This window comes from Peromyscus californicus, unplaced genomic scaffold, assembly GCF_007827085.1.
Source record: "Peromyscus californicus insignis strain IS unplaced genomic scaffold, ASM782708v3 Scaffold_18__1_contigs__length_77618521, whole genome shotgun sequence".
In the NCBI taxonomy this organism is placed as follows: Eukaryota; Metazoa; Chordata; class Mammalia; order Rodentia; family Cricetidae; genus Peromyscus; species Peromyscus californicus.
In genome coordinates this window covers 60972304-60994393 of record NW_026294480.1, presented here as the reverse complement: position 1 = coordinate 60994393, position 22090 = coordinate 60972304, and the positions used below count along the sequence as shown (strand labels likewise).

Genomic DNA, 22090 nt, shown 5'->3' with positions numbered 1-22090 from the left:
AAAGAAAATTAGTACTTGCAGTACCTAGATTTAAAGTTGTGTGTGAGTGAGTATGTGTGTGTGTGTGTGTGTGTGTGTGTGTGTGTGTGTGTGTGTAAATCTGTGGTTGCCCTTACACTGAGTTTTATCCTATTATTTTAATAGCGTCTGAATTTATTTGTTTAATTTTCCCAACATCAGGCTCTGAGCTCCTGAGGATCATCTCATTATTTTTGAAAGCACGGTTCCAATTACAGTGTCCTATACTTAATGATGATAGATCCTTGCATTGATTTCTCTTTCCAAACACCGTAACCTTGGATAACAGCTATAGTGTTGCTAGCAATCAATCCATGTGTGTATGCAGTAGTTTAGAGAAATGCCTGGCTTGTTGATAGGACTTTAGCAAAAGCACTACAGTGAGAGGCTCACAGAGTGCTGGATGGTTGTGTTTGCTCGCTCCAACACCTCTACTTTTACCTGCGCTAGCCTTGTAGAGGATGAGTGACACGGAATGGCATCACTTTAGCCTGAGCTAGCCAAGATCTGCTGAGTGCTGACTCAGACAGGTGAATGGGTTCCGGCAAAGTCAGAAGAGCTGTCTAGCCAACCCCACATGTGAGTAACAACCACTTATCTTTACCAGCCATTGATGGTGAGTAGGTTGTTATTCAGGGCTATCATGGCAGAGGATCACTGGTGTACACTTCTTTCCTTTCCCACAGTATGCTATGATGCTCACGACTCAGTTTTGATGTTCGCTGACAACTTGTAACTCTACAACTTCCCTTTCATTTAGCTCTGCATCTAGGCAAATTCATAAAAAAGTGATCCACCCTTCAGTGATAGAGGTTCCAGGTGTGCACAGTGCAGGCCCAGATATGGGAACCCATGCCAAAGATTACTCGCCTCGTCACCAAATATCCCCACAGCTGTCCTCCCTTTCCTGCCTACTTGAATCACTTCTGGACCAGCAAGGGAGCCCATGTTGCTCCTCCTGAAAGCCTCACCAAGCAAGCTATAAACATTTCCATTGTATCCTGCATAGCTTGGTCCTGAAAATCTGACTGGGGTAACACACACACACACACACACACACACACATGAACATGTGTGCACAAGGTGGGGATGGGGACTGGGATTGTGTAGGCCGTGCTCAATATGATGGAGGGCACCTACTATGCAACAGTTGGGAACCTCGGCACAGCAGGAGGGGTGATCTACTCTCATAGGAGATCTCTGTGAGAGTATAGTCTCAGGCTGTAAACATTCTGGAGGAGGAAGGTGTGGCTGATGCTCCCTGTACACTCTGTCAACATTGGCATATGGAGCAGAGGAAGGCTTTGCCAGTTCTCATGGGTCTGAGGCATTGGGGTCCTGGTCAATAACATACATTTACTCAGGACTTCCTCTGCTCCCCACACATCTCAACCAAAGTTATGTGGTATCAGCGTTGACCTTGACATTGACATGGGGATGATAGCCTTCTCCCGTAGGGGAGCTACACTTCTTCAGAAGAGGGAAAATTACTCTTTTTCACTGTTTGACACTGCTAAGCATATGTTTTACACACATTTGTTCATGGATATATGTAGAAAGTTACCGTTACTCATGCAGATTTCTACTTGAATTCTTGAATGGATTATAAATGAGAGTTATTAATGCAAAAATGGATAAAAGCTAATATGGTTTGCATTCTGCTACAAGCTGACATTTATACCGCAGCTCTGGGGTATGTAGATGCCGAACTCCTGTTCAGTTGAATGTTAAAGGAGGGGACTTGATGAAATGATGGGAAAATAGCTTTTCTAGAAACTATTTAGCACAAATAATGGTCCATCAAATGAAGGAGAGGGCTTTTGATTAGTGTGCAATTAAACATGGATTTTTTTTCTCCAAAATTTAGAAGATGCTTTGTTATAGCAATTAAGCACTGAAGATTAGGGAAACATGGACAGAAGAGTGTAAAATCACTCATTTTCAATCTCACTGGGGGTCTTGGTGGACTCTACAAAAGCTTGTCATTAAGCTTCTTTAATATACTTTACTAAATTGTGTGTAAAACGCCTTAGAAAAATAGCCTATGATGCCACTGTGAACATATCTATTCAGTTAATAAATATGCTCACTGAACTCAAAGTCCGGAGAGTTTTGACAACGAACATTTCTTAAATTAGTTCTCTCCCTCATTAGACCACCATTAATCCATCCATGTGGTGAGTTCTGCAGTGTCTAATGGTAGCAATAAACAGTGCTAGGAAAGCCCCAAGTTCAGTGCCAGGTTTCTGAATATTTTTGTTAAGAAATGTGGCAGGGAATGGCAGTAGGGAATGAAATGATAGTTGGCTCAAACTTTGAGACAGGATCATGTAGCTTAGGATGGTCCCAGGTTTGTTAGGAGCTAAGGATGCTCCTACACTAGATCCTTTTGTCTCCTCCTCTCAAGGGTTAGGATTACAGGTGTGTACCACCACACTCAGCTCAAATATGCATCAATGGAAGTAGAGGAGTCCAGAATTTGGAATCATTTGTTGTGATTTGTGTTGAGGTTCAACTAGGGTAGAAGTTGTATTGTATTGTATTACGTGAATTGTAAACATGAGTTTTTATGGATATATTTAGCCTAACTAAAGGAACTAACACATGAGAGATTTTAGTAGCTAACTGTCAAGAGGAAGATTGGTGCTGCTAACTACAAATGGCCACTCAGTAGCTCTAAAGGACTTAAGTACTTTTATAACTCTACATTGAAAGTTATATGCATTTTGCTACCCTGTAATTGATGAAAGTATTGTGTTCAAATGAGTGTTTGCCAATTGAGCATGGAATGCTAACTTATTTTCATTAATGCTAACGTAATCAATTACCCAGCAAATAATACTGTGCATCTATTCAGTAATTCACTCAACTTACGTCGACATTCTTTGAGAATGTGCCAAACACTGTTAGGCAACAGACATTCAATGATGAATGGAGCACAATCTCCATTCTCTAGCTCACGGTCTATTCAGGTAAACAGGTGATACAAAGAATACACAGGCTACAGGGGAGGTGTGTCATAAGAAACAAGGAGGGACCTGGGGAAGGCAACCTGTAGATGGAGAGAGTTGGGAAAGTATTCCCCCAAAGAGTTGACTTTTCCTATGAAGGATGCATCCTCCAGGCAACAAAGTAGGGGAGACCCTTGTAAGCAAAGGGAATGCTTGTCACATAAAGACCATGGAGGGAGAGGTGTAGAAACTATCTGGGTTTCTGGCCTGGGTGCCATTCACTCAGCCAGGGAGGTAATTGGACTTTGCCATGTTGAGCTTAAGGAATTCTTACCATGCTCGTGAGGAGGTGTCTATGAAGGCGTTCAGTGCTGTGGGTCTGTGACTAAGGAGGGAAGTTATGGGTTTGGGTATCAGTAATTTACAGACAGCCACTAAAGCTGTAAGTATGGATAAGATCACTTAAGATGAGTGTGTAAATCAAGATTAGGATTACGGGGGATGCTGCGGATTCCCCCAACATCATAAAATCTAGAAAAGAAGCAGCGGGTGTAACAAAAACTGCAAGAGAAAGATCTGGAAAGTTGTGTCAGGGAGGCACCATAGAGTAGTCAAGCAAGAGATAGAGTAAACATATTTCTGGGTGGGGCTGGGGGAAAGCTGGGCCGCAGAGGAGTGCATGCTCGGCATGCATGAGGCCCTGGGCTCCACCCCTAGCACCAAACAAACAAACAATGAATGAAAATTAAAATTGAATTAATTTTTCAGTTGGAAAAAAACAGCTTGATGGAGTACTGTGAGGCGGGGAGGTGGGGGGACAGAGATCTGCTGTGTGAGAATTGAGGATGAAGACTCAGAAGTGGGGACAGCCAGGGCCGCTGTCTGTCCGGAGGCTTGCCTTTGAGGTGGAAAGAGGCTCTAGGGCAGGGACTGGTAGATAAATGATGGTGTGGATTTAGTCTGAGTAGAACTTCTAGGGGAGGAGCTCACACGTGATGCCTCTCAATCAAGGGATGCTAAAAGTACGATCTGCAGCATTGGGTGGCCTAAGAAGTTTGATATTTATGTTTTCTTATAATTAAAAAAATTTCATAGTGCCCATCATCCCCGTGCAAATGTCAACTTCACATGAGTGAAGGTTGTCTGTATAGCAGACTGTAGCCGTCCCCACCTGGGAGTTCATTATCTCCATCACTGGGAAGTCCAGAGGAAGACCCAGAAATGCTCCAGCCATTGCACAGTGTTATGGAGCTTTCCTCAGGGCTGCAAGACAGGGCAACGACTCCAATCTCATAAATCTCTGTTCTCTCTCTCTCTCTCTCTCTCTCTCTCTCTCTCTCTCCCTCTCCCTCTCCCTCTCCCTCTCCCTCTCCCTCTCCCTCTCCCCTCTCCCTCTCCCTCTCCCTCTCCCTCTCCCTCTCCCTCTCCCTCTCCCTCTCCCTCTCCCTCTCCCTCTCCCTCTCTCTCTCTCTCTCTCTCTCTCTCTCTCTCTCTCTCCTTTCCTAGAACCATTCCACACAGGCCGTATTTCCTAGCAGGGATTCATCGTCACATTCATGACTTTTCTTCCACAAAAGGAGAAGGTGAGACTCCCGTGTTTATATTCCCTATTATATGAGGTGGAGTCCATTGGGAAGGGAGAAGGGAACAGACTGTTAACACGTCAGCCAGAGGCTCCCAGCCTCCACAGCCACTGCTGGTACATCCAGGTGGATCTCTGGCGAATGGTCTTTATTTTCCTTAGAGGTTTATAGTGTCATAAAACACAGATGGGAGGCTTGAGAGAAATGGTGTGTTCTGGTCGATCATGTATGAGTGAGAACATGGAGGAGGAAATAAGACGAGAAACTAGAGGTCAGAAAGAGAAAACGTCTCCAATTTCTGTCATTTAATTAAACAGAGTTTAGTGTGGCCCATAGGCCACATATAGTCATCACTTTTGTTTTCTAGGGCCAGCAAGCCAAGAGTGGGGTTTATAGCTATAAACGGTTGGGAGAAGAGTAATATTTTTGACAGGTGAAAATTATGTGAATTTCAATAAAAGTTTGATTGGATCTGGTCATGTGACTCCTTACACAGCTGTTTGTGTGACATGATAACAGAGACCAGCAGTTGCAGGAGAGTCTATAGGCCTGCAGGAGCCCAGCACAGTTTCTCTGCCAGAACCATGGCCAGTCAGGCAATCCTTGTCGATCAATGCTAGAACGGATTCCTTCCTCCATTCCTTCCTTCCTTCCTTCCTTCCTTCCTTCCTTCCTTCCTTCCTTCCTTCCTTCCTTCCTTCCTTTCTTTTTTCTCTCTCTCCCCTTCCTTCCATCCTTCCTTCCATCCTTCCTTCCTTTCTTCTTCCTCCTCTTCTTCTTTTCTCTCTCTCTCTCTCTCTCTTTCTCTCTCTTCTTCCTTCCTTCCTTCCTTTCTTTTTTTTTTTGGTTTTTCGAGACAGGGTTTCTCTGTGTAGCTTTGCGCCTGTCCTGGAACTCACTTGGTAGCCCAGGCTGGCCTCAAACTCACAGAGATCCGCCTGGCTCTGCCTCCCGAGTGCTGGGATTAAGACGTGTGCCACCACCGCCCGGCTCCTTTCTTTTTAAAATCTGTCTCACCAGTACTATACTGAAATCCTTGGTAGAAATTAAGCATCTTACTGTGTAGCCTAGGTTGGCCTTGAGCTCAACTGTGTAGCCCAGGTTGGTGATTCTCCTGTCTCAGGCTTCTGGGTATAGGGATTACAGTTGAGAACCACCAGACTTGGATGATGATAGTTTCTGAATAACTGAACCCAATATCTTTATCATTCTGGGTCTTGAAATTAAGTAGCTCACACTGATGATGGTTCATTCTGAATCCTGGCCCCAGAACTGGTTCCCTCCTCAGTGATGGTGTCACTGACACATGAATGCCCTGCCTGTGGGGTCCTTGCAGGCTAGACTAGATTTCTAAGCAGAATCCCTGGGAAGGAAGGGAAACCAAAAGCTAGTGGACCCCTCTTGTTGATGTTCCACTCCCTCCCTTCCTAGGTTCTCCTCAGGCCAAGGTCATGGGGCTTAGGTTACCATCTTGCTTCCTGGTTCCACAGATGAATCATTAGATCTGCAATTCTTCACTTTTCTCTAAGTACAATATTAAATGTTAAAATGGACCAGTCAATGAAAGAAGTGTGAGGAACTGGCCATGGGTTTGAGAAATCTATTTGATGGGAGTGTGGTTTCTTTGCTGGATCTCGGGAAATGTGAACTGCAAAGAGACTTCTTTGCTTCACTTGAACATTACAATTTGTTGAGACAAATAAAGTGTTGGGGGGATATTAGATCACACTGTGAACCCCAAGTTTGCATTTGTGTTAATTCAATAAAATTAACCTTGGGTCAGGAGGCTGCGTTAGCAATTAGTTGATAGAAAGTAATCATAGAGCCTCAGAGGGCATTGGGAAGACATAAAGAGATGTGCAGGAAGTAGTAGAGAGGGGTTTGGAGTGATGAGGCTTTGTTTGTTTGTTTGGTGGATCAGCAGGACGCTGCCTTTGGGAGACACCAGCAAGGACAGAAAGTTAGAGAGGTGCTACTCAGCCTTTCTGAGCTAGCAGGTGTTCACCCCAGCTATCCCTCCAGCACCACATCTGCCTGCATGCTGCCTTGCTTTCCGCCATGATGATAATGCACTGAACCTCTGAAACTGTAAGCAAGCCACCCCAATTAAATGTAAGAGTGGCCATGGTTGTAGCATCTAAGACAGATGGAAAGGGAGAGGAAAAGGGAGGGAGGGAGGGAGGGAGGGAGAGGGAGAGGGAGAGGGAGAGGGAGAGGGAGAGGGAGAGGGAGAGGGAGAGGGAGAGGGAGAGGGAGAGGGAGAGGGAGAGGGAGAGGGAGAGGGAGAGAGAGAGAGAGAGAGAGAGAGAGAGAGAGAGAGAGAGAGAGAGAGAGAGATCCTTATGGAGTTTTGCCATGCTCCTTCTCATAATAGTTCCAAGTGTGAGGTATCATCAGGAGTCTTGGTGATTATGTTATGGTGTTGATGCCTTTAAAAATTGATCAGCAGGAAAGAAAATGCATGTGGCAAATCTAATGATTTAGCAGAAAAACCAGGGGAAATTGTAACAAATAATTGAGGGCAAGAACAGTGGAGAGGGATAAAGGGGAGGGAGACTGTGGGAAGGAGGGGGAGGAGCATCCCAGTTTCAGGGGGATCAAGGACAGCGTTTCTTCAGTCGTCTCTCTGAAGGTGCTCCCCATGCACACTCAGACCTCATACCCAGCCTGGTTCCCCCGGACGGAAGGGGTGTTCCTCCCGGCACAGCTTCCTGAGTTCATTCCCACGGCTTCAATTTTGGACTGGCTTCCTTGAGGGCTACCACTCACTCCTCGGCCACAGCAGAGCATTGTGTGCTTCCACAGTGTGCTCTGAGGGATAAGGAGCTGGAATGCCAGGTCTCGCAGACATGCTCCATATTGCCTGGCATAACAAAGCTGCTGCCGTATTGAAATCACTGTAGCTCCCTAGAAGATGGAACTTGCTAACATCTCCGGTGGAAGGAGTGCATTGGTGTGTGTGTGTGTGTGTGTGTGTGTGTGTGTGTGTGTGTGTGTGTGTGTGTATGTGTGATATTGGACCCTCATCTGATTTCAGTCACTCCCTCTGGGCCTCACCCCCGTCTCAGGGTATGTAATCCCACCCCAGATGTGCATGTTTCCCGTGGTGCTAGAGTGTACAGGAGGTGGGAGGTAGGTTAAGAAGAGTTTTTTCTATGCCACTTTGGGGAAGTTGTCACACAGGCTGAGGTGGAATTCTCAGTAAAGCAGCTGTGTTGGAGTCACGTGTTCCTGTAAGGGACCCCGAGTAAACTCGTCGGCTCACCAGGCTGGGCTTGAGTGGAACAGCTTCTTCATCTGCAGTCGGCACCTGCTCCAGGGCGGGTAGACAGTTGTCCGTCTCTCCCCAGGGAAAGCCATGCTGCGGTCTGAGGTGGCAAGTGGGTTTCCATGCTTATGTGTGCTTGTGCTCACACTTACATGCACACTCGCACATGTGTATCTGTCTATGTGTAAACATACACACGTCTTGTTTCTCTCTTCTGTAGAAGAGTGCTATAAGATTTCCCCTCCGAGTATCCCACATGATTGCAGCCAACCTCACCTCCTTCGTATCCGGAGCCCAATCTTGTATTTGGTTTCGCTTGGTCTTTAGAACAATGAGGCTAAATATGCAGAAGCTTTAGTTCCCACCAGACAGACTAGAAAACTCAGAAGTTATGGAGGTCGAACAACCTCCCCCCAAATGTCAGAGCCTGACAAACCCAGGCCTTCAGTCCCTAGACCGACGCCCTTCTCCTCTGCTGTCCCACATCACGTGTGCTCCACGCCAGGCCGAGCGCCCTTCTCCTTGGCTGTCGCACATCACGTGTGCTCCACGCCAGGCCGAGCGCCCTTCTCTGTTGTTCTACGTCATATGTGGACCATGCACAAACCTGGGTTCTGGTTTGACGAAGCTGAGGACGTGAGAATGAATTTCTTGGAATTAACATACCTTTTTTTTCTCTAACTTATGTGAAACCCCATGCTCTACTTTTGGCATTTTTTTTTCATCTTCTATGCTTAAAAATCTGTCAATTAAAAAAAAAAAACATGAACCAAAGAATGTATTGAATTTACAAACAGGGCTATTTCAGTTACCCACAGTATACGATGGCCTCACTGTGGCCAGGAAGGACCACTCATGCTTCCAGTGGCCTGGAGAAGGAGTTCTAAGAGAGGCTCCTGGGATGGAACGCCCCCGCCCCCAATCCCAGTCCTCACCAGGGAGTGTAGCCTCGGGGAGTTGCTTCATTTCCTGGTGGGGTAGGAGTATCTGTTTCTTCATTGGAAAGGGGCAAAATCTACTTTGGGATCTGGTGGTTTGAATAAGAATGGCCACCATAGGCTCATATATCTAAATGCTCAGTCACCAGAAAGTGGCACTATTTGAAAAGATTAGAGGGATTAAGAGGTGTGGCCTTGTTGGAGGAAGTGTGTCATTGGAGGTGGGCTTTGCAGTTTCAAGTGCCCAAGTCAGTCAGGCTCAGTGTTCTCTCTCTCTCTCTCTCTCTCTCTCTCTCTCTCTCTCTCTCTCTCTCTCTCTCTCTCTCCACAACAGGATATAACTCTCAGCTACTCCTCCAGCACCGGGCTTGCCTGCTGCCATACCCCCTGAAACCATGCTTCCCACCACTATGACCATGGACTGAGCCTCTGACACTGTAAGCCAGCCCCCGGTTCAATACTTTCTTTTGTTGGAGTAGCTTAAAGTCATGGTGTCTCTTCACAGCAATAGAACTGACAAGGACACATGAGAAGCAGCTCTGGGGTAGGTACTGACCCATCACGGTCCCAATTAAGCGATGATTTGTTCCTTGATTGGCTTTTTCTGACATCAGAGACCGGTCCCAATTAAGTGATGACTTGTTCCTTGATTGGCTTTTTCTGACATCAGAGACCTGAGGCTGACTCCTGAGATGTAGAATTCTGAAATCCTGAGGATGTTCAGAGAAGCAAGTAGGAGGAGGAGTGTTCTAGTTAGAACTGCCTCGGGGAGGGTCCTGGCTTCACCACTGTGTGGCCCTGGGAAGACTTCATGGCTTTGCTCCCTAACCTGGCGTATCATTCAGAGAATGGTGATGCTTGATATCAGTAAGTGTTGTGAGTGGAGATGTTATTGGCCAAAGACTGAATAGAAACATGTAAGCCCAGTATGAAGAAACCATCACAGTATGTGAACTTGGTAGATGTTTTGTTTGTGATCAAGTTTACTAATCCAGCATATTAATCTAGCATTATTCCTCTAAAGTGAGAGGAAATGGAGAAGCTGTGGGTTCCCTTGGCATTCTTCAAACTCACAAAGGTGTTCACTGAGGAAAGGGCACCCAACCCTCTCATAAAACTCAGGGACTTGGGCAGTCTTTGACCTAGTAGGAGGTGTTCTCTTAGGGAAGGGAGACCCAACCCTCTTGTAAAAAGAAGGGAAGGACATGGGTTTAGAGTGAATGTTGCTGCTCTGATTACAAGTATTCAGCACCTTTGACTGCCTTTGGAGAATAAAACTGCACAACTGAGCTCCAACTCAGGGGAGGCTGTTACTTCAGACAGAAGCACACTAGGAAGAACTCCAGGGTTACTGGGTGTACACGATACATTGATACACAGAGGAGCAACATGGAGGCTAGAGGTTGGCTCAGGTCATGGCCATGTGCAACCTGTGATTGACATTATAGGCTAATCAGCCTGTGGTGATCAGGAGCTGTGGGACTTCACAGACTGCTGTGATTCTGATGTTTGGCTGTCTAGAATAGACATTGTTTCCTCTTATATTTCTGTATTTATTTTCGAGGTACTGAAGATAAGTTCCAGAGCCTAGCCCATGCTAGGTGAGTACTCTGCTGCAGAGCTGTCCCCTAGCCCTGTTTTTTGTGTTGTTGTTGTTGTTTCTGTTTTTTGAGACAGGGTTTCTCTGTGTAGTTTTGGAGCCTGTCCTGGATCTCACTCTATAGACCAGGCTGGCCTTGAACTCACAGAGATCCACTTGACTCTGCCTCCTGAGTACTGGAATTAAAGGCATGCACCACCACCGCCCGGCCCCAGCGCTGTTTTTTTTTTTTTTTTTTAACCACACATCCCTGTTTGTCAACAGGGGACAATAATACAAGTGAGGACAATAATACAACTCGTAACAACTGTCTGAGGGAAGGGTCGACTGTGGATGCTTGGCTAAAGGAAGTGTGGAGTCCTTCTGGGTAGTCCAAAGCATCCAAGCTTATGACAATTAAAAACATCATAAAGGATATGGGCTTCAGGAATGTGTCCTGGCAAATGTAAAAGCATGCCGAGGAGGGATGCCCTGTGATGTGGTCCACCGCTCTGGTGAGAGGTGTTTACAGTGCCTGCGGAGAAGGTGTCTGTGACCCTGCCTATCTTTATACTTCTCCACTAGAGACTATAGAATTATGAGTATATAATAATTTGAATAACTAAGCTTAGCAAGTGAGGGGGAAAGACTGGCATTCTGGAAGAGTTTTTAAATGATAAGGCAATTGCATTTTGGACAGGGCATTTTAAAAGTAAATATTCTGCTATAAGGCCAATGGCTTCTTTAAAGGGATGTGGTAACAGAGTTGCTTCTTGTTGTAACTGAGAGGAAAATCAATGTGATTTAGCTTCCATTTAAAATGCCATTGCTTGGGCTTGTGAGGTGGCTGAGCAGGTAAATGTTGTCTGCTGCCAAGCCCAAGGGCTTGAGTTCGATCCCCAGGATCAACATGGTAGGAGAGAACCTCCACCTACACACTATAGTCCTCACACACCCTCCCAACATGCACACAAAATAAATAACATTTAATAGAAATTAAAAACTAAAATGTTGTTGCCTTTCTCTTAGGATCATGGAGACACCATGATCTTTAAAGAGCAATGAAACATGTGGGGTAGAAAATATTTTTTTTTAAGATTTATTTATTACATATACAGTGTTCTGTCTGTACATACACCTGCACTCCAGAAGAGGGCGCCAGATCTCATTACAGATGGTTGTGAGCCATCATGTGGGTGCTGGGAATTGAACTCAGGACCTCTGGAAGAGCAGCCAGTGCTCTTAACTGCTGAGTCATCTTTCCAACCCCGGAAAATATTCTTGAAATTATATAAACTAGGAGCTAGTGAGAAAGCAGGGGATTCGTAGAGGCCTAGTAAAAATTGGAAGCATAAACCTGGAGGTAAGTGAACAGCCCAGCTTGCTCTTAGCCTGAAGGTGGCCAGGAAGAGTCTGGGGTCCCTGCTTCTGTGGTCACACCACAGGAATGATGGGATTCCTGTGAAAGCCCGAGCTTCCTTCAGGAGAGGAGTCTAGCAGGAGAGACCGCTGAGAGCTGGAGCCTCGCTTTGGACGGAAGGGCAGCAAGAGAGAGCCTCTCTGCTCAGAAGGGCAGCACAGGGAACTCTGCGTGTCATCATCTCGGTTGTGGTGTGGAGGAGGGAATTCTTTGGGGATTTGAAATCAGAGTTCTCCCTCGGGTAGGTTTTACATTTGCCCACAAAGCTTCATAATTTCAACCTTTTCAAACCTGCACGAAGGTTGAAGGAAAAGCGCGAGGCTCAGTGGTCTCCGAGTCACCAAGGTTTCACTACCCTCCCCAGCCTCCTCTCTGTGTAAATTTCTAGGATTTTTTTTTTTCATTCTTTCTTGCTTAGAAGAAGATTTTAAATGCAGGACATTTCACTCTTAAGTACTCCAGTAGGTATCTCTTAGAGTAAAGATATCTACTTAATCACAATGCCATTATCTCACGAGCAATAACTAATTCTGTAAAGATGTTCAATGTGGCTCACATTCTACATTCCTAATTGCCCCCCACAAACACCCATAATCCAATAAAGTGTACATTTGATTGGTTGTTCTTTTTAGTTTCTTTTAATTTAGAACTCTCTCTCTCTCTCTCTCTCTCTCTCTCTCTCTCTCTCTCTCTCTGTGTGTGTGTGTACGTGTACTTGTCTGTGTTTGTGCACATGTGCAGTTGAGTGTCTATACATATGTCTATACATACGTGTGTGTCTGTGTGTGGAGGGTGGAGGTTGACTTTGGGTACCTTCCTCAGTTTCTCTTCACCTTATTTTTTGAGACAGGGTCTCCCTGTACCTAGAGCTCATTGATTTGGAAAGGCTGTCTGGCCCAAGAGCTGCAGGGATCTGTTTGCGCTCCCCTCAGCCCTGGGGGTGCCTGGCTTTTATGGAGTTCTGGGGATCCAAACTCAGTTTCTCATGCTTGCACAGCAGACACTTTCCTGTCTGAGCCATCTCATCAGTCCCCAATAGCATTTTTTTTTTAAATCTGTGAAAATACAAAGCAAACAGAACCAATGCACTCAACCAAAATAGCATATCAAGTGGGGAAGGAAACAACTTACATAGTCTAATGATTTTGCAGTTTTCAGGAGCAAGCAAAAAGATTAAATAAACTTAGACTCTATTAAACAGTTTGAATTAATCTCAGGATAACTGTATGACATGTTCAGAAAGCAGAGGGAAGATTAACAAAGGGAGAACCCTAGAGCATGGGCTAGCCAGTCTAGCTGAACTGAAGAGCTTCCGGGTCAAAGAGAGACAGCCTCAGAAAATGAGGTGGAGGGGTCAGTGGAGATGTCTGAGGTCAGTTTCTGGCCTCTACACACACAGGCACATGCTTGAACAAGTATAACCATCCCTGTGTTAGGTTTTTATTGCTGTGAAGAGACACCATGACCATAGCAACTCTTATAGAGAAAACATTTAATTGGGGTGGCTTCCTTACAATTTCAGAGGTTCAGTCCATTATGATCATGAAGGGGAGCATGGCAGCGTTCAGGCAGATGTGGTGCTGGAGCTGAGAGTGCTACATCTTGCAGGCAGCAGAAAGTCCACTGAGTGAAGCTTGAGAAAAAGACCTCACAGGCCTGGAGAGATGGCTCACTGGTTAAGAGCACTTGCTACTCTTGCAGAGGACATGGGTTCAATTCCCAGCACACACATCAAGCAACTCACAACCACTTATAACCCCAGCTCCTGCAAGATCTAATGGTTCTGGTCTCCTGGGCACTTGCATTCATGTGCTCATTCGAACACACTAGGGGGGGGGGAAAGCTTTAAAAAAAGAAAATTATGGGGCTGGAGAGATGGCTCAGAGGTTAAGAGCACCAACTGCTCTTCCAAAGGTCCTGAGTTCAATTCCCAGCACCCACACGGTGGCTCACAACCATCTGTAATGGGATCTGGCGCCCTCTTCTGTGTACATAGTAAATAAATAAATAAATCTAAAAAGAAAAAGACCTCAGAGCCGGCCCCCACAGTGACATACTTCCAACAGAAGGTGTGGCCCAGATTAAAGTTGTGCCCTCTAGCCTCAAGGTCTGGATTAAAGGCGTGTGTCATCCAGCCTCTTCCAACAAGACCACACTTCCTCCAACAATGCCACACTTCCTCCAACAAGGCCACACCTCCTAATAGTGCCACTCTTGAGTTTATGGGTAGTTCAGACTACCACAACCCCCATCTCTCAACACATTTGTGGATGACTACACATTGCAAGCTACCCTGTGAGATAGTGTCTTTCATGTTTTTCATTTTTCTCAACTAAAGTAGATGTGAGAAATCTACTTCCAATTCAAGTATACAGAAAAATCTTTGTTTATTTGGGGGTGTTTTCTTTGTGGATAATAGAGAATTTTGTTGTTACTAAAATTTGTTTTTTGCTTCTGTCAACAAGATGCCTGGCCTACACACCAATCTTTGCTTTACCACCCTGGCTCTTGGGGGTCACACCATCAGTTTGGGATTCGGACAGACTTCCTACATTTCTGCCATGTATCACGCTCTTGTGTAAATCAGCGTTCTCAGCAGTGCTGATCATAAAACAAAAACACGGATTGACTCTGAAGAATATTGAAGATGCTTCGTATCCTCCTGCACTGTCAAGTTCATCTGAGAGCTAATTTTTATGTAAAAATAAGCACATTCATCTCATTACTGTTAATTTTACATGTATATCAAATAATTATTTTTAAAACAAACTACTTTATGATTTTAAAAATCAACAAATGCTTGATTTATATACCTATTTTATACACATAAATATGAGAATATACAGAAATTTCCTGGGTGAAATGGGGTCGCAAGTGGAAAAATCTGCACCAACCTAGCTTTTCTACAGCTCATACAGGTTGGAATAACAACCAGCCACGGGGGGGGGGGGGGGGGGGTTCGGTCTCTGCTCACAGAAAACCTTTAACAAGACAGGAAGAGGGTATTAAAGTCTTACCAGACCACCTTTTGGAGCCAGTAGTAATTCAAACACAATAATATATGTGCGCTCTACATCATTTATGATGAACAGGGTTATGTCTCGCAAGTAGAAATTGTAGCTGATAAAGAACCTGCCCTTCCTTGATATAAAGAATTGGTTTTAAGATTTCATCTCACTTGATTCAATTTATTCTAAAAATAATATCCCATCTCAGAGCAATCCCACTCAAAAAAATCAGGCAAGACATTCAAAAGAACATAGAAAATAAATGTGAAATGGAATAAGCCGGGGTGAGCACTTTCAGACTAGAGGTGTACCAGGAGGAAGGAACAATGGAGTAACTCAAAGAATGGGGCTAGGAGAGGAGACAGCCCTTCGGCAGTGCAGCACACATTGTGAATTAAAACAGTATGATGCCCCCCCACACACACACCTTACACGGCACGCCGCTTCTACTTAACATGTATAGATTTAAAAATCAACACTTGTAAGGAAAAACCCTCTGAATCAGAGAGGGAATTGGTCAGTCTAAAATTTGGAAATGAGCGGTTTAGGAAGAGACTGTGAGGCAAAGTTCAGTGAGGTCTGTCCAGGGAAGGGCTGTATCCTGGCCCCAAACACAGGCCTTTTAGGTTGAGAGGCAGCCAGAATGGCATCGTGAGGTTGGGTGTACCGGGCAATTACAGGCGCACCTCATGAAACATTCCCCTTGCCGTTTGTCAAGCAACTGTCTGTTAGATTGATGTCCTTGTCATTTGTCTGAGAATGAACTGGCCTGCTTGGTGCTGATGTCCACCTTGCGATAGACGTCTTACATTTTAGTGACAGATTGGCAGCAGGGTTAATATTCTCCCGCGTCCTTCAGACACTCGTGGGAAAGACTTTCTACATCTTCAAGACAGAGGCTCTGAGCTTAGTCCCCAGCACGTTCACATTGGAACAAAACACTGTCTGCTGGAATCCATCCTGCCAGTCTTCCCATGACAACTGACCTCCTCTTGGGACCTTCTGCGTGAGAGTTGACAGCCAGCAATCATTTTACTGGTGATGAGAATGCTGTGTCGCAGAGAGACACATTATTGAGAGGTCCTTTATTGAGGGATAGGGGGATACTCCAGAAGGTAGAATGGACTCCAAACCATGGACTCTCCTCTCCTCTGACATCTCACAGAGGACTGGCTGCATCACCTCCACTGCAGCAGGTCAAGCAGCCTTCAGCACCTGAGAATGTGGCTCCCTATCTTCCCAGCTATCCATGAGCAAAGCTTTATTGAGGGTTGCCCGTGACCAACCACACAGATCTCAGCAGGAATCCCTTAGCAGAAGTCCCTGTCTGAGATGACAAGCTCCTGCTTAGCTCTTGGTCTCAGCAATTCTGTACCAAAGAAACCAAAAGTCTCCTCTTCCCCTGTCTGGGTCTTTATTTTAATGTCAAAATGTAAAGTAGAACAGGGTCACACCTTTTTCTTACAACATCGCTTATCTAAATTTGGATAATGTTCTAGGTTGAGTACTGAATGTTAATTATTTTAGAGGATGTAGCGTTCCCATTAAAAGATACTTACCGGAATGGTAAACTTCAAGTTTGGAGAATTACCAGATTTCAGTGGGGAAGGGATATTAAGGAGACCTAACCTATCTGCATCTGGTGATGAAATACACTCACCACAGAAGAATCGTACTTCAGCCCCCGCATTCCTTTCTAATGCATGGGAAGGACGAGGCTCAGAGAAGATGTTAGGATTAGGATTAATCCAATTCTTCAGGCTCCAGATCCATGCTCTCACTTCCTCATTGAGGTGTAGGCTGAAATGGAAGCTCATGGATTCACTCTTACGATCCTTGACAACAGACATGAACTCCGTCAGTAATGATTAGATGCTGGGACCACTGCATAGTACCAGTCATTCTCTTCCTGTCTTTCCCCAACAATAGGGCACCCCTACACCCTTAGGTTTGAGGACCACATCTATCGGAACTCAGGGATCCCCGGACTCCCTAAAATCTGTGAACCTAGGACTGCCTGTGGTTCCAAGGGTCCTGCTATACCCACAGAACATCACACGGTTTCTGGAGATGATGCCATACCTATGAGGGTCCATCATGATCTCTGCTAGAAATTATCAGTCTGTCTGTCAGAAGTCATATTTGTGCCTAGGTACCATAGTCATATTAGCTAGAGGTCACAACCGTTTCTGCTGGGGACCACCTCTGATACCTTGGCTCCTGTGAGATTCCAAAGCTATGCTGCATTTTGTCATGAAGTTGGAGAGGTAGCTCCCTTCGCAGTCAGGTACAACATACGTGCTGTAGAAGGCTGTGGTGGTACCAGAGTTCCTCTATCTTGTCCTCCCAGTCGTCAGCGGTTCTTATTGAAACACATCTTTTTATAATTCACTAATAGTCTCATCGTTTAGGGGACTGGGTTAGTGGAAAGCTGGGCTCTGAGCTGTGTCTGGAATCTCTCCTGAGGTTTTACTGCTGGATCAAGTTGACTTCTTTCTCCTCACAGAAGCCTAAATCTCCTCCTCGGAGGCTTATTTATGGGACAGCTACTGTAACATCTGTCATGTGTCAGTGCATACTGCATTCTAGAGCTCGTGCCAAGAGCTAATTCTGCGTCGCTTAATTCTCACAACAGCCCCGTGGAGCAGATACTATTGTTATTGTCCCTATTTTACAAATGAAGAGGTGAAGGCTTGGTAAGGATAAAGGACTCTTCTGTGGCCACACAGCTAATAAACGGAGCAGGGATTTGGCCCCAGACCTGTGGGAATTGGTGCCTGCTCTCTTAACCTGTGCCATGCTGGTTGGTGTGGATGTCCTTGGGGCAGGCTGGCACTACCAGCTATCCCCCATGCTGGTTACTGCTAAACCCCAGAAGTGGGTTCAGTCAGGGCTCAAAGGAGGGCTCTTCATGGGGATACCACTTTCTCCTTAAAATATAGAAATACAGAGCTCCCAAGACTCTTCTGCAATTTAAGGAATTAAACATGGGGAGGGCAAAACTTGACCCATTTTGAGCCCCTGTAATGTTATGTCTCTGTACACTTAGAAGTCCCTGTAGTCTATTATTTGTGTTTGGGAGAAGATGAGGATGAGGGCAGAGGATGAGGATGAGGGCAGAGGGAGAGGAGAAGAGAGATGATCCCTGGCAGAGGACTGTAAGTTATGAGGCACCCCATTTAACATTCCCACTCGTCAGGGGTGAAGTTTTCTAAGGATACTTTAATCTTAAGGAGGAGAAGGAGGTGTCTGAGCTGTGTGTCTGGGTCTTAACGTCTACCACACTCGGGTGAAGAGGACAGAGGCTGAGTTAGTGACGTTTCCACCGCAGTGCTAAGACACCTTGACCAAAGTAAGAGAAGAAAGAGTTTATTTGGGGGCTTTGGCAGCAGGCAAGCAGGCATGGCACCGGAGCCCTGGCTGAGATCGAAACTCTTCTGTTGTCCCTCCGGAAGCCAGATGTTCCATGGTCCCTGAATTCTGCTGTTTGGATTTCTACAGCTTCACTGTTTTTTCCTATCGCATATTGACTTCTTTCTCTTATTCAACCTACAGGAATTACTAAATCTTTCTTCACTGCGACAGATATACATGCCATGAATAGCTCACAAAGAAGAAAGATTTGTTAAGGCTCATAGACTCCGAGCTTTCGGTCTGTGAGTGGCTGGCTCTCTTGCCATGGTGCAGAGAAAATCATGGTAGCAGGAAGCAGAGGAGATTGCTTTCCTCACAGCAGCCAAGAGTCAGAGGCGGGCAGGACCTAGTGACAAGATATACCTTTCAAAGCATGCCTACAGTGACCTACTTCCTCCAAGAAGATCCTAAATACTAGGATTCCAGTCAGCAATGAGCTCATTAACAAATGAATCCACTTACGAAGTCCAACCAATTCTCAATAGTGTCCCTAGCTTGGGATCATGCTTTCAATACATGAACCTTTTGTGGGGCCACTTCAAAGTCACAATACTGAACAGAGACCAGGATGGCTTGGTTGGTCAATCCCACACTATCTAATACAGTACCACCACCAGCCAGAGTTTGACCATCAAGTCTTCTATAGGCTGCTGATCTCTTCATGTTCACTCTGGAAGTGGTTGTTTTTCCAATGCCTGTGCAAATCAGTGCAGGAACTGGCCTGGCTACTTCATTTAGGAAGTGAGGTGCTAGGCACCTGAACATTTCTTTGTCTTCTTTTCTGCTCACCATCATCCTGCTGGAAACCCAAGTAACACTAACAAAAAATGGTACCTTTGTACCTTTGCTATCTTGGGTCAATATAATAAATGTTTTCTTCGTGGAAGCAGAATCATATTTCAGTTCATTTACTTTAGTTAAAAATTTGTTTTGAGACGGGGTCTTGTTACATAGCCAGGCTAGCCACACACTCACTGTGGAGCCCAGAGTAGCTCCAGACTTGCAACCCTCCTCCCTCAGCTTCCACAACACCATACCTGATCTACATGTAAGTAGACGTTATCCTTTGCATGAAGTCACTTGTCCAAGTATGCATCAGGTCTCAGAAGATTATCTAAATACCCATTCTTTATGTGATTTGGAGTTTGGGAGCCTGGAAGTGAACCCTCAGGAATCTATTTCTGCAGAGCTTTGGTAACTCGGCCCTGGCCCATCCTGAAACCTAGCTGAGTTTGAGGCAGTCACCTACTTAAAGGACGTCACTGGGTATGAGCAACCGCTCTTTGGTGCTTGCCTGGCTTTTAGCTCTTTCTGACTCTGTGCGTTACAGAGAGCCTACTTTGGTCAAACGTTTTTGCTGTTGTCCATTTGTTAAACAAACTCAAACAATGCTTTTCCTTTCCACCTCCACTGTTCCTTTCCAGGGTAACTGAGCCCAAGCTTCCTAGCTAGAGAGCCTGCTTCCAACACCCCCTTGCAGCTATGGCGGCCATTCAAGATATTCTTCATAAAGAGACATAAATCGAGTGGCACATTCAACTTCCTGTTCACATCCCCGCAAGGATGCTGTGATTCGCTGCCATCTTTCCATCTGGAAGGTTGATAGGTGATGGCCCTCCTTGAAAATTGTCTCAGTGGAAAAGATCTGTATCATCTAAAGCCATGCCCCTTTCCTGGCACAGCTCAGCACGAATACCTGGTCAAGGAAGCCAAAGGGCCAACATCTAAAGCTGCCTCTTCGAGATCATCTGAGCTTCCATGGGATCTGGGCTGGCTGACAGGAGACTTAGCTGTGCTGTCCACCAACTTAACTTCCTCCATCTCTTCCCTGTTTCTTTCCTTTTTACCCCACAGGCCGTGATCCACACACTTCTCCTTCACAGAGTATCTTCTGGGAACACTATCTGTAACTCTTCTTTAACAGAAAACAGCTATTCTCTCTCTCTCTCTCTCTCTCTCTCTCTCTCTCTCTCTCTCTCTCTCTCTCTCTCTCTCTCTCTCTCTCTCTCTCTCTCTCTCTCTCTCTCTCTCTCTCTCCTTTCCTGCAAGTTGAGACAAAGATACACTAATGGTTTGTGAGCATTGACCAGGGGATAAGGAAAGTGCCTTCAGGGTCCAGGAGTAACAAGCTTGGAAGTACTGAGGCTGCTGTTTTCTCCTTGAAGGAAGCTCCCCACAAACCCTGGACAGCTGTGCATCTGTATACTCCCATCTTGTCATATGAGAGAATAACCAGCTTTGATTTTTCTAGAGGCAGTCTATTGTGGGGTCCCACGTTGGAACAACTTACTTTCCTTTCTAGGAGGAGTGCACTTCTGTCTCATCTGATCATTTGGGACCTAAGATCCTGCGTTAAGAATTTTGGACTTGGAAAGCCTGAGACTCGTGGAGCAGGGGACACCGCAGATCGCCGGGGCCGCGCGACCAGGACGCAGTGATGAAGCCAGGTTTCAGCCCCCGTGGGGGCGGCTTTGGTGGCAGAGGAGGCTTTGGTGACAGAGGCGGTAGAGGAGGAGGACGAGGCGGACGAGGAGGCTTTGGCGGGGGACGAGGAGGCTTTGGTGGAGGTGGAGGTCGAGGTCGAGGTGGAGGTGGAGGCTTCAGGGGACGAGGAGGTGGAGGAGGAGGAGGTGGACGAGGTGGAGGCTTCCAGTCTGGGGGCGGCCGGGGTCGAGGTGGTGGCCGGGGAGGCAAAAGAGGCAACCAGTCAGGGAAGAATGTCATGGTGGAACCGCATCGGCATGAAGGTGTCTTTATCTGTCGAGGAAAGGAGGATGCCCTTGTCACAAAGAATCTGGTCCCTGGAGAATCCGTATATGGGGAGAAGAGAGTCTCTATTTCAGAGGGAGATGACAAAATTGAGTACCGAGCCTGGAACCCCTTCCGTTCCAAGCTGGCAGCAGCAATCCTGGGAGGCGTAGACCAGATCCACATCAAACCAGGGGCAAAGGTGCTCTACCTTGGGGCAGCCTCAGGCACCACCGTCTCTCATGTCTCTGATATTGTTGGCCCGGATGGTCTGGTCTATGCAGTTGAATTCTCCCACCGTTCTGGCCGTGACCTCATCAACTTGGCCAAGAAGAGGACCAACATTATTCCTGTGATTGAAGATGCTCGGCATCCACACAAATACCGCATGCTTATCGCAATGGTGGATGTGATCTTTGCTGATGTGGCGCAACCAGACCAAACCCGGATTGTGGCCCTGAATGCCCACACCTTCCTGCGGAATGGAGGACACTTTGTGATTTCCATTAAGGCCAACTGCATCGATTCCACGGCCTCAGCAGAAGCTGTGTTTGCATCCGAAGTGAAGAAGATGCAGCAAGAGAACATGAAGCCCCAGGAGCAGCTGACGCTCGAGCCCTACGAGCGGGACCACGCTGTGGTTGTAGGTGTGTACAGGCCGCCTCCCAAAGCGAAGAACTGAACCCAGAGCTGTCCGGATTGGAAGAAATGTGTGTTGCTACTGTTGCACGTGTAGTTTTTTTCTATTAAAAGACTCAACTGTCAAAAAAAAAAAAAAAAAAAAAAAAGAATTTTGGACTTGCCGGGCGGTGGTGGCGCAGGCCTTTAATCCCAGCACTCGGGAGGCAGAGCCAGGCGGATCTCTGTGAGTTCGAGGCCAGCCTGGTCTCCAAAGCGAGTTCCAGGAAAGGCGCAAAGCTACACAGAGAAACCCTGTCTCGAAAAACCAAAAAAAAAAAAAAAAAGAATTTTGGACTTGACCATAAGGACAATAGATCTTTCCTTGCTTTTGACCTTTTTCAAGTTGACTTGACATACAGAAGGAGGAGGAGGAGGAGCAGGAGGTGAGGAGGAGGAAAAAGCAGACTGTTGGGAGAGTTGTCCTCCAAATTTACTCAGAACAACTTAATAAGAATTTTGTTGAGCTGTCTTCACAAAACAGA

The 22090-nt window shown here is 46.0% G+C and overlaps 1 protein-coding gene across 1 annotated transcript; it reads left to right on the top strand.

Moving 5' to 3' along the window:
* The first annotated feature begins 20574 nt into the window (after window positions 1–20574).
* Window positions 20575–21694, top strand: LOC128113278 (rRNA 2'-O-methyltransferase fibrillarin). The gene has a single exon (XM_052742843.1). It carries the CDS (start codon window positions 20617–20619, stop codon window positions 21607–21609), a length of 993 nt encoding a protein of 330 aa, XP_052598803.1. The 5' UTR covers window positions 20575–20616; the 3' UTR covers window positions 21610–21694.
* The last annotated feature ends 396 nt before the right edge of the window (window positions 21695–22090 follow it).